This window comes from Callorhinchus milii, unplaced genomic scaffold (genome assembly GCF_018977255.1).
Source record: "Callorhinchus milii isolate IMCB2004 unplaced genomic scaffold, IMCB_Cmil_1.0 Scaffold1, whole genome shotgun sequence".
NCBI lineage: Eukaryota > Metazoa > Chordata > Chondrichthyes > Chimaeriformes > Callorhinchidae > Callorhinchus > Callorhinchus milii.
In genome coordinates, this window is record NW_024704742.1 from 84,232,595 (window position 1) to 84,245,679 (window position 13,085).

Sequence of the window (13,085 nt, forward strand, 5' to 3'; positions counted from 1 at the left end):
TAGTAGAGGCCAAATTTGGATGAAAACGCAGGGACAACTTCTTTGGAGTCCAGTAGCTCAATTATTATTACTTATCAGCAATCGTTTTACATGTTCCAAAATGGCCTTCCAAGCTTATTCATGGGATGTTGTCATACCTCAGATTGAGTTAGGCAAGCCTCTCCTGAGTAAGTGTGGAAATAATATTAATAATCCTTACATTTGATATCGCACCTTATCATGTCTTCTCGACAACTCAAAGCGCTTCACAGAATATACTGTAAAGTGAATTGACTGTATATTTTGTTTTTGACCAATTTGTTTTTGTATTTTTTTNAAGGAATTAATACCCCCGGAAAAGTGATCTGTCAATCAACTAACAACCGTGTTCCTACTTACTGCTAGGTAACAGAGGCATGTGGAGTAAGGAAACTTGCCTAACATTTCGCCCTGCCTGGAATCGAATCCAGATCTCTCACTTGCGAGGCGAGTGTTCTAACCACTGATCTACAGGACTGGATAGACCACTTTAGGCACTCAAAAGATGATACCTGCTACGTGAGATTCAAGATAGTGTTCGGGCTCAGGGCTTTACACCCGAGGTTTGGTGCTACCATTATTTAGAAGTCAGGGGGTATTTTCAAAACATATCTTAATGGCATTCCTTGAATAAGGAAAGGAATGTATTTACGACCACCACAATTTTTAATCTAATATTTCAAAGCTACATAGGCTTGATTAGTTTTACTGTCAATCACAGCTCCTCCGCAAGCATTTTATTTGAAAGGTTGAAACATCAGGGAAATTGGCAGAAGTCCAGCTGAGTGGTTTTGAATCGGAAACGAAGAGGACCCTTGGCTCCAGCAAACATATTTTTNAGAGTTGAGGTCAATTCAGCAATCCTGGAATCAATCAAAACTTTCCTTGGAGCCACAAATAATTCTGAGTCTACAGCTTATCCACCTCATTTTGACATTACATTACATTTCAGCCTATTCTGCTCAGATCATTAGCTTACACTGACGGGCAAGCTGGCGATAATCACTTGTCAGCCCCAGCGGTGAAACATTTCAGCAAAATTGATGAAAAATATATGTAGAAAATCAGGCAAACTACAAACCTTTTAATAACAACAACAACAAATTACGTTTGTATAGTGCCCTTCTCATAGGGAGGACATCTCAAAGTGCTGGACAGTCAGCGATGTCCTCCTAATGTGAAGGGCGCTATAGCCCTCCATCCTTCCTGATCCCAACCCCTCGAGCAGGGGTGTTGGGATCAGGAGGGGGGGGGAGAGCAGGGAAGGGCAAGGAGGTTAGGAGAGTGCCCGAAGGTGCAGTCGAAGAGGAGGGTCTTGAGATGTGCCTTGAAAGAGGCAAGGGAGGGAGCAAAGCAAAGGGACTGTGTGATGGAGTTCCAAAGGTTGGAGGCAGAGAGGTTGAAGGTACGACCTCCGATGGTGAGGTGGACCGGCTGGGGGCCATGGGGCAGTGGAGGGAGTCAACAGGTTGATATTGGGTTAGCAGGTCACAGAGGTAGGAAGGAGCAGAGTGGATGTGGAGGGAGAGGTTGAGAGAGGAGAGAGGAGAAGTCTGAGGAGATGGAGCAGGAGGGGATGAAGTGGAGGTTGAAGTCGCCTAGGATGATGATGCGGTCAGCGCAGAGGCAGAGGGAAGCAAAGAGGGTGGAGAGGATTTTGGGGGACGATAGAGTAAGAGAATTTTCAGAGAGAGGTGAGAGGGATGGCAGAGGATAAGGTGTTTGAAAGAGGGGAACGAGCCGGTGGAGTAGGGGGATAGGGCAAGTGACGCCCTGGATATGAGGGCCACACCACCGCCACGATAGTTGGGGTGTGGGGCATGGTGGTAGGTGTAGCCGGGTGGTATGGCCTCAGTGAGGGGAAAGGTGTCACCTGGGGTGATCCAGGTTTCTGTTAGTGCCGTGATGTCAATGTTCTCATCGAGGATGAGTTCTTTGATGGCCAGGGTCTTGTTGGAGATGGAGCGGACATTTTGAAGACCAATGCAGAGTGGATAGTTGGCAGGGGGATGTGTGGGATGGGAGGGGGTAGTGGAATGGTTGGGAGGGAGAGTGGGAATGTAGATGAGGGAGGAGAGATTAGCCACTGGGGTCAGAGTCCAGGGTGGCTTGCAGCGGTAGTGGGGAATGAGGCAGTCGGTGTTGCTGCTGCTGGACAGCCAGCGCCGAGTGCCACAATGAGCCTCATTTCACTTTTCACACCTCAGATTTTACTTTACAGATGTAGGCATTTTTAAACTCTATTTCAGAAGTGCAGAACATTTTGACCCATTAAATATAGTTGGAGTGGTTTCTCCTTTCATTTGGTCAGTGCCTGCTTGGCTCAGTTCATAGCACTTTTGCTTCTAACTCAGAAGGTTTGGGTTTCAGCCCCATGTGGGGACTTTACACTTCTGGTTAAAGCTGACATTGGGAGATTGCTGCATTGTCGGACTGCCATCCTTTGGATGAGAGAATGAGGTCCTGTCAATCTGTTCAATTGAACATTAAAGTTTTCACGACACTATTCAAAAAGAGAAGGAAGTTTCTTCCAGTGTCCTGGCCAACAATTCCCAGATAAAATTGGTTATCCACTTTATGTCCGTTTGTGGGACATTGCTATGTGAAAATTGGTTGCCACATTCGCCTACAAATGCAGTCAATACTGTGGTAAACCCTGTGAAGTGTTTCAATGACATGATACGGTATTACATCAAACACAAGAAATATCTATGTTTAGGTGCATTTGTGAAAGTACAATAGGTCAGCTATACTGCAGGTTCTATGTTCATACAATGCAATTTTTTTTGCTTCAAGAACTGTGATATATCTATGTTAGCTAGAAATTCAATTTTTGCATTATTATTAACTATGGAATTATTGTGCTATCCTTGGCATTCAGGTAGACAGTTCCTGTACTGGAAACATTTCCAAATGTCAAAGGATGTGGAATGTTCAACATTTTCCTGAGGGTAACATTCCTGTGCTCGTGAATTTCAATGGTGTGCATTACACCACTATTATATCCACACCGTTTAAAACCCCAAATATTAGTCAGCCAAATGAGCTTCAGATGATCAATGTGGCTCAGGTTCAATCTACCTCCTTTTGGTCATACTCCAATCCAATGAATGCTCAGAAAATTCACAATTTGGGCTCTGGCTTTTCCTGACTTTTGAAGCAAAAATATTCTGAGCCGTAATGAATTGAAACAGAAAGAGACAGCAAGAAGTTGAAAGATCTTAAAGTTACCAATTTAAGTAACAAACGCCCTCCTCTGCCACAAACGCCCTCCTCCGCCACAAACTCCGCTACAAATGCCCCTTCCATTACAAACCTGTACACACAGTGTGCTTGGCCCCAGGCCTCTGGTCATTGTTTTCTCGACACTGCTACTGTGAGTGGAGCGGCTCCAGTCACGGATGCATGACATCGGGGGGTGTTGGGATTGCGGAGATAGCGCAAGAGGGAAATAGGCTTCGCCCACCAGTGAGTGAAATAGCAGCTGCGGGACACGACTTGTGTCTATTTGCCTGACCCCTAACCTAATCTGAACTCCTGCTACCAATTTTTGTTCAGTGCTGAACTATTCAAATGAACATTTTTAGTATTTTAAACATGACTACGTCTTCAGGAAATATATACCTACAGTTTTAATGTGGGTTGTTTCACAAAATCTGTCTCTCAATAGCACTAATCAACCCTCTACAATTTTCCACAAAATTTGTCAAATGCCCCCCAATTGTTGGTAAATGTTTCTGCCCAAAGTGGATCTGCTCAGCTGCCTCTGCCCTTCCAACCACTAGCCCCTCCCCATCTCCCCTTCACACCCCCGTCCCCATCCATCCCTCCCTCCACACCTTCGAACTTGTCCCCATCTCCTCTCTGATCACCACCATAACCTACGTGAAACCGACCACCTGATCCCTCAACCCCATCCCTACTCCACTCCTTACCTCCCAGCTCCACCTCATTGCCCCTCTACTCACATACGTCCTAAACCTCTCCCAGTCCACTGGCACCATTCCCAACCCTTTAAAAATGTCCGTCATCACTTCTATCCTTAAAAAACCCTCCCTGGACCCATCCCTGCCTTCAAATTACCACCCATTTCCAATCTCCCTTTGCCTTCCAAGGTCCTGGAAAGAGTTGCTGCTTCCCAGCTTCACACCTTCTCTCTTGCCACTCCCTTCACAAACTCCTCCAATTGGGTTTCCGTGCCGCCCGCAGAACAGAAACAGCTTTGGTCAAAGTGACAAATTACATTCTGTCCATCTGTGACCAGGGCTTCCTCTGCCTCCTCGTCCTCCTTGACCTCTCTGTTGCCTTCGATACTGTTGACCACTCCACCCTCCTCCAACACCCCTCCTCTCAACTCAACAAATATTCTGTCAGAACAGCAGTGATTTGAGGGTGGAGGCAGAGAGATAGAGTTGGGTGCCATGTGGAGTCCTGTAGCTCAGTGGTTAGAGCACTTGCTTTGCAAGTGAGAGACCTGAGTTCAATTCCAGGCAGGGCGAAACCTTGGGCAAGTTTCCTTACTCCAAACACCTAATAATAATCCCTCCAAAAACAATAATAAATTGATCATTTTCAATCTACGACTGTTTGTGGAACATTGCTGTGAGCAATTGGCTGCCGCGTTCGCCCACAAATATACAGTCAATTCACTTTACAGTGTGTTCTGCCCTTCAATGGTTCAGATCGTACTTCTCAGACCACCTGCATTTCATCTCCACAAACGGCTTCTTCTCTAGCCCCTGAACCGTTTTGTGCGGAGTTCCTCAGGGCTCTGTCCTTGGTCCCATCCCTTTCAGTATCTATATACTCCCTCTTGGTGACATCATCCGCAGACATGGGGTCAACTTCCACATGTACGCAGATGACACCCAACTCTATCTCTCTGCCACCACCCTCAAATCACTGCTGTTCTGACAGAATATTTGTTAGACATCAAGTCCTGGACGAGAGCTAACTTTCTCCTGTTGAACATCAACAAGACCGAGGCTCTCCTGATTGGCTCCCATCAGCGCCTCCTCACCTCAGGCACTGACAGCATCACTATCCATGGTTGCACACTCCACCTTACTCAGCCAGTCCGCAACCTTGGCATCCTGTTTGACCCTCAACTATCCTTTCTACCCCACATCCATGCCATGACCTGCTCCGCCTTCCCCCTCCTCCGCAACATTGCCTTGCTCCACCACTGTCTCACATCGCAGGCCACTGAGACCCTCATACGCATTCATAACACCCAGGCTCAGCTATGCAAACTCCCTGATTGATGGTCTCCCCAACTTCTCCCTCCATAGGTTGCAGATCATTCAAACCTCTGCAGCCCATGTCCTCTCCCACATCAGGCTCCACGACCCAATCATCCCCTTCCTCGCCCGACTCCACTGGCTTCCCATTATACAGAGAATACAGTTCAAGATCCTGGTCTTCACCTTCAAAGTCCTCCATGAGCTTGCTCCCCATACCAACGTACCCGCTCTCTCCGCTCAGCGGGCTCCAGCCTGCTTCATGTCCAACGCCTCGACCACCCCACCATTGTTGGGCAGGCCTTCTGCCACTCTGCTCCTACCCTCTGGAACTCCACCCTGCAGTCCCTCTGCCTCATTCCCTCCCTTGTCGCCTTCAAGACCTGTCTCAAGACCCTCCTCTTCGACCATGCCTTCGGTCACCCTCCTTCTCCCCCTGCTCTCCACCCTCCCTGATCCCGACCCCCAGCTCGGGTCCGAAACACTTATTGTCCAGTGCCTTGGGATGTCCTCCCGATGTGAAAGGCGCCATACAAATGTAATGTTGTTGTTGTTGCAATTTTCTATTGGCCCAATCAATGACTAACTCTACTTCGCATGATGCTTAAAACACCTCAGCACTGCTGGTGAAATAAACAAGTGCTGCAGACCGTAAATATTATATTTAGATTTAGAAACAGCCTGGGAGGAAAGTGGAAGGAAAATGTGTTTATGTAGAGGAGTATTATTGAACATCGTGCATTGATTATTCAGTGCCATGTGATCTTATGCACACATTTTCAACAAACGCAATGTCTGTAATTATATCTGATTTACTGTTCCCAGCATGGCAGTGAAGAGCAGCAGGGGGCATATTTACTCACTGGTAATGAGATCTTTTTTCATGTCTGCAAGATAAAAGGGCAGAAAAGGAACTAATTGAGTACAGAAAATTGCCAGTATGCTCATTGAAGTCATTCATTAAACTGGGCATTGCAGTTAGTCACTGAGATTAGCTCTGCAGAATTACTATGTTGGTACCTGAAACCCATTAACATTTCAACAAGGGAGTAATTACCAAGAAAGGAAATTTTTGTGCACGTGTCTGGGTTCTGGTACATGCTGGGAAGGCGATTGCAGTCCGGCAAGGTCAGGATCAGACTTGCAGTGTAAAGTCCATTGCGTAAGTTGTCCTCCATGGACATCCATTCTCTGTAACAATAGAGTTCTTTCACCGCCAGACAGTGCTCTCTGGAAGAAAGAATGAACTGATCCAGGACTTAATGCAAAACAACAACAACAAGATTACATTTGTATAGCCTTTCACGTCGGGAGGGCGTCCCAAGGCGCTGTAAATCCGCCCAACACATTTTTACATATTAAAAAAAAGTAACTTAGTGTTTTCCTGAACAATCCAGCCCCTAAATAATGCAACAAGCAATGCAAATATGAGAGGTCCTGGGTTCGAGTACCGGCAGGGCAAAACGTTAGGCAAGTTTCCTTACTCCACACACCTCTGTTTACCTTGCAGTAAGTAGGAACTCGGTTGTTAGCTGATTGGTGAATCACTTTTCCAGGGGTAATAATCCCTTCAAATTATTTTTAAATAATCATTTGGCCACTCAATCCACAGCTGTTTATGGGACACTTCTGTGCACAATTAGCTGCGGCACAAAACACAGTCACTCCACTTTACAGTGCATTCTGTATTCTGGTCACCTCCCTCCTACCCAACGATCTCTCACCCTGTCTCTGTGAAGAGCTTTGCGATGTTTTCCTCTGTGATAGGTGCATTTTGCTACCCAGCGTGAAAGCACTCAGGACACTACCCTGCATGAAGGGCGCTAGACAAATGCATGTTGTTCTTGTTTTTAATTATAAATTGTTGGTGTTTAATTATCCACTGCCCACTTTGACTGCATGTTTCAATATTATGTTTCAAATTTACATTTATATAGCACCTTACATGTTGTGAAGAGAAAGGTCTTAAAGGATGAGAGGGAAGGGGTGCGGTAAAGACACTCCAGGATAGAGTTCCAGAGGGTGGTGGCAGATACGCTGGTGGAGTGTTGGGGATAGTGTCAATGGAGCCGAGCTAGGATGCGGGTAATAGGCTTGCGGAGCATGGTGCGGGAAAGGATACGCACTGCGGACTTCTGGATCATTCCTGGCTGTCCAAGGGGAGATGGTGGTGGAGGTGAAAAATGTTACAGAAGTGCAGGAAAGCTGAACAGATCAAAACAACAAAAAACAACTTGCATTTATATAGCAGCCTTCATGCGGGCAGGATCTCAGAGTGCTTAACAGTGACAGAGCTTGATGTCGAGCCAGGGAAAGGTGGGAGTTGACTGTAGGCAAGGTGAAGAGGAAGAGCTTCAGGTGTGATCTGAAGACAGGCGAGGAGGGGGCAAGGTGGGGGGATTGAGGCAGAGTTCCATAGTTTCGGGTCAAATTATAAATTATATATTTAAGGGGCAGTTGAGGGTTAAATGAGACACCAATGTTCCACACAGGCTTCATTAGGTAGAGTGTGCATCTAAGGAGTTTGATGCTGTCAGTGCCTGAGGAGAGAAATGCTGACGGGAGCCAAGCAGGAGAATCTCCATCTTGTTGCCATTCAACTGGAGAAAGTTAAGCTTATCTAGGATTTGATAATAATAATAATCCTTGCATTTGATAAAGTGCCTTGTCACGTCTTTGAGACATCTCGAAGCGCTTCACCTGTCTGACAGCCATCGGTCAGTTAATACATCACATGATGCAATTTTGTGATTGTTTAAGCTATAAATGCATGTTGTTGTTGTTAGCCTTGTTAATGAACTGTAGACTTGTCAAATTACAGCCAGAGTCTCTGCCACAGTCCTACCTGCACACAGGCTTAGGAGCAGGCCCTGATCCAGAGGGATCGCATTTCTGGTACAGAAAGCGGCAGAGTAATGATTCCGCAGCTGGCCTGCACAGCGAGTTCACTCGATCCAGCTCTGCCCAGGCTCCGCGAGCCAGCATCTCCTGCATCTCCTCCGGGTCAGCATAAGAAGAGTTGAAGAAAACAAGTGAGCCTTCTTCCAGAAGCCCTTTGCACACTTCACCTCGATATGTGCTACAATAGCCAGAGTCACCTTTGTACAACCTGAAAATGGAGATGGACATGCATTGATATCAAAAAGACACCGGTGTTTTAGATCTTAGCTTGCCAGGCAGCGATATCAATGGTTGGTTAGACTTCAGCAGTATTGCAACGCACACTCTGGGGTCCCCAAGCCTTGGCTCTTGCCAACTTGCATTTAATACTTTCCGGAATTAGGTAAGCAGGATTCGTCTTTCCAGAGAATGAGTGTACATTTCATTCCAACAATCTATCTCTGGGATTTACATGTGTAGGTGGGATGCATGGAATTCTCATCTTGGCTTGGATATTCTTAAGCATGGTGACGGGTTTCCGCATATGTCAGACAATCAGCTGATTCCAAAAAAAAATCTTAGCTTTGTTCCTTCCATCATCCCTTTCTCATGTAAGCCCCCTGTAATCATTCTAACATCCTGAACCTCAAGGTGAAATGATCCCTGCACAATGTCAGTATGCTATGAGGAATCCTTTAACCCAAGCAGATTATCCTCCCCAGCCACTAACACTGATAATCACGCTCAGTGCAAATATAGAACCAACACCAGTATTAAACCTCTCTGCTACAACTTGAATCACATGCTGTGACTGTGTAAAAAACAATTGGCAGCACATAGTTGTGGGCGAACTTCATTCCCTCTTTGCTGACGGCTTTCGGACTATTGAAAGGGATTTTAACTTGTTGATGTTTCCAGGTGATAATATTTCGCCACATCATTGTGAAAGGCCTTACTGTAGAAAAACATTGTTATTTTGGGCCAGCTGAAAGCCCGGCAACCGACCACCCACGGCTCCATTCAGCAAGGTTAGCCAGGTTTCCATTGCTGCAGCTGCTTCTTCCATAGGTTTGATCCAAAGCCCAGAATCGCTGCAGTCACAAGTGTAGGTTTTATCTGAGTTTCTGGGTTGGATTTGGGATAGGAGTTACTCTTTAACTCTTTAGCTACAAGCCTGGAAAGCAGCAGGAAGTTGTGAACTTACAACGACTTGCACTTGTATAACAAAGTTCACTTGGAAAAGTTGTCTCAGAGCACTTTACAGAGACAGGATGGAAAACTGTAGATTGGGAGATGGCAGGGGTTGGAGGGAGGTTGCTGAAAGTGCAGTCAAAGAGAAAGGTTTTTAATAAAAATATAATATAGATTTTTTTAGACGGGATTTGAAAGCTAAAGGGAAGGATTTAAGGAGAGAGTTCCAGAAAGTGGGGACAAAGTAGGGATACGGGACTGAAGCTCAAGTTACCAAATAATAATAATTGATATAGTGCCTGTCACATCGGAGAACATCTCAAAGCAAGTCCCAGGATTCACTGTGCAAAGTAGTGACTGTATACTTTGCAGGCAAACACAGCAACCAGTTTAAAGTCTAATGGTTTAATCTCCAACAATACAGCACTGCATTGGAATATCAGCCACATGAGTTCAAAATCCCAACATGGGCTTGAACCCTAAAATTTCTGACTCAGAGGCCACAACCTTAACTCACAAGTAAAATAACCCTGTCACACTAGGACCCACACAGGTCTCCATCATTTCTAATAGCTCGAATAGCAATGGGAGTCTTTTTTACACAAATCACTAAATCACAAATCAGTAAAAATGGCAATTGTTTTGGTAGATCTTTACCATGGGTTATGCTATCAATATAGGGCAGAACCCATTATTGACGATAAAGTGCCAGGCACGGAATTAATAATAATAATAATCATAATCCTTGCATTTGATATAGCGCTTTTCACGTCGGGAGGATGTCCCAAAGCACTTCACAGCACACACTGTAAAGTGAATTGACTGTATATTTGTGGGCGAACGCAGCAGCCAATTGCGCACAGCAATGTCCCACAAACAGTCGTAGATTGAAAATGACCAATTTAATTATTGTTTTTTGTTTTATTGGAGGGGCTTATTATTAGGCGTGTGGAGTAAGAAAACTTGCCCAAGGTTTCGCCCTGTCTGGAATTGAACTCAGGTCTCTCACTTGCAAAGCGAGTGCTCTACAGGACACTTGCTGTGTTCACCGTATTCTGTAAACATTTGTGCAAGTGGGGTTAGTTCTACTTTGGGTTTTATGAAAGAATTAAAATTTAAAGATATAGCAGTGGATGCACCAGGATAGTAGATAGTAGAGAACACAGGCTTAGAGTTGCAAAAGGCAATTTCAGGACAGATATCAAGAAGTATTTCATTACCCAGAGGGTAAAGGTTATAACTGTTTTGATTGGAACAAATTGAGTGGTTGAGGCCAGGTCACTTCACTCATTTAAAAGACAGTGGCAGGAAGAAGGTGTTCTGGAAGTGTGAGATGGATGGACTGAAGGACCTTCTTCATTTGAAACAATCATATGACCTTGTGTGTTGTTTACACTAGGTCTATGACCACTTACCCCAGAATTCAAAATGATTGATGTCCTCAAAGAAATGGCTGCTGCAACATTTAAAAATAAAAACAGACCACAGTGTTTAGCGGTGTGCCAGTCACTAATACTAGGGATCTTTTTGCTGGAGTTTATAATGGGAAATCGTTGATAAACTCCCAATATAGGTAGGAAACCATGACTGATCCCAGACATACCATCCCTCCTGTTATTAAGCTGTGACTTACCAAAGGGTTTGACGTATCAAGAGAATAAATTTGACTCTTTCTACATTTTTGCTGATTGTGATAAAAGCTTCAGTTACCTCATTCTCTCCCCTGTTTAAATTGTAACTCATTCATTTCCTGCATGGTTTAAATTGCATTGCCGGCCATCAATAATTAAACCTGTGGAAAATGTGACTTGTTTTACAGTAATTCCAACCTCGTCACCATATGCGACAGGGAGCCATGTGAGACTGCAGTTTAGTTACTGTAATGCTATCAGAGGCTTCCTGAGCTGGTTAATGAGCTGAGCAGAGAAGCCTTGATACAAAAGCATCTGCCAGCTCATTCACTCACTCAGTATGTATGTGAACAATGGCATTAGGCTAAAGAGTTTTACATGCTGGAGTTAATTATTGCTGACACCAACCCATACATAACTGAATGTTTGGGACAGGACCCAACGCCAAGGCTAAGTGATCTATGGAACAAGAAGTTATTGAGGAGTCTGCAGCACACTGCCTGTCTACCCTCTAATTGGGACCAACCGGCCAGACATACAATAAAATGAGAGAGTTATTTATATAAGAACAACAAAATTAAATTTGTGTAGCGCCTTCGGGAGGACATTCCAAGGCGCCGGACAGTTTCAGACCCGAGCTGGAGGTCCGGATTGGGAGGGTGAATGGCGGGGGGGAAGCAGGGTGATCGAAGGCGCAGTTGAAGAGGAAGGTCTTGAGATGGGACTTGATGGAGGCAAGGGAGGGGGCGAGACAGAGGGACTAATGGAGTTCTAGAGGGTGGGGACAGAGTGGCAGAAGGCCCACCTGCCAATGATGGGGCAGGGGGACATGAAGCTGAATGGACGGAGTGGGCAGGTTGGTAGGGAGTTAGGAGGTCACAGAGATAGGGGGAAGCAAGGCCATGGAGAGCTTTGAAGGTGAGGTCCAGGATCTTGAACTGTATCCTCTGTGTGATGGGAAGCGACTGGAGTTGGGCGAGGATGTGGGTGATAGGATCGGAAAGCCTGATGCAGGAGAGAACACGGGCTGCAGAGTTCTGGATGATCTGCAACTTATGGAGGGAGGAGAGGGGAGGCTGTCAAGCAGGGAGTTTGCGTAGTCGAACCTCGATGTAATGAAAGCATGTATAGAAAAAAGCCCTCAATAGCTTCTGCAAAGCCTTCCTAGGATTCTTGTATTGCATTTCAGATGCTAATTGTCAGGACATTCCTGTAATCACAGTTTGGGTAAGTTGCACATTGTTCCTCTATTAATTTTTAATACTATGGATTTACCGGTTTAATTCCCTGACCTAACTAGAACCAGATCCTTACATTGATGAAATTCATAATATGGCTCAGAGGTAATTGTAGCCACTTTCCCTTCAACCATGGCCCCTTTCCCTTTTCAGCTGTGGCTCATCTCCCTTTTATCCTTGGAGTCCTGTTATAACAGGATGATTGGGATTCATTCTATAAATTGTTGCAATAGCCAGTTTCACTGCACTTGTAGACAGCAGCCAACACTGCTCACCAGCAGTTCCTACAGGGTGTTCACAAAGTCGTGTTACCTCCCCACCACCCCTACCTTGTTTTTTTCTGCAATGATTTTTATTTTTTGTTGCAGATGAGTCAAATGTAACAATGTTTGATACCATTAACTTTCTCGTCACTCCATCCATGTTACTGAAGATAATAATAATAATCCTTGCATTTGATATAGTGCCTCATCACGTCTTTGAGATGTCTCATAGCGCTTCACATTATACACTGTAAAGTGAATTGACTGTATACTTTGTTGGTGAAAAAGATGTCACACCAAACATGGCAACGGATCATTATCTGTCATGAAAATGATGGAGCTCACACACACTGATCCTCTGAACGGCTAAATACAGTTAAATACTTGTACTGAATACAATTAAGTATTTCTAAATACAATTATCAATATTCTTCCACATGTTTCAGCTGTTGGTCAGTGCACTGTAGGAAATACATGGGGGTATCAGGACTTTGTGAACACCCCGTACATTTTTTGAAAAAAGGCACACTTGTAAAGCAGGAAATGACATTGGAAATTACCTGATTGCTTTGGCCATTTCTTTAATTCTAGAAGCCAATGCGGCCAACTTCTGGGTCAGCAGAT

The 13,085-nt window shown here is 44.9% G+C and overlaps 1 protein-coding gene across 4 annotated transcripts in view; it reads right to left on the reverse strand.

Annotated features, from left to right (window-relative positions):
- The window catches only part of LOC103187153 (muscle, skeletal, receptor tyrosine kinase), a 75,482-nt gene that overhangs the window by 27,817 nt on the left and 34,580 nt on the right, over nt 1–13,085 (reverse strand). For all 4 annotated transcript variants that reach the window (XM_042332636.1, XM_042332632.1, XM_042332628.1 and 1 more), the window contains 3 exons: nt 8,104–8,367; nt 6,316–6,488; nt 6,122–6,145 (listed from right to left, as the gene is read on the reverse strand). In XM_042332636.1, the coding sequence (XP_042188570.1) occupies nt 6,122–6,145; nt 6,316–6,488; nt 8,104–8,367 (461 nt within the window). The remainder of the gene's footprint in view (nt 1–6,121; nt 6,146–6,315; nt 6,489–8,103; nt 8,368–13,085) is intronic.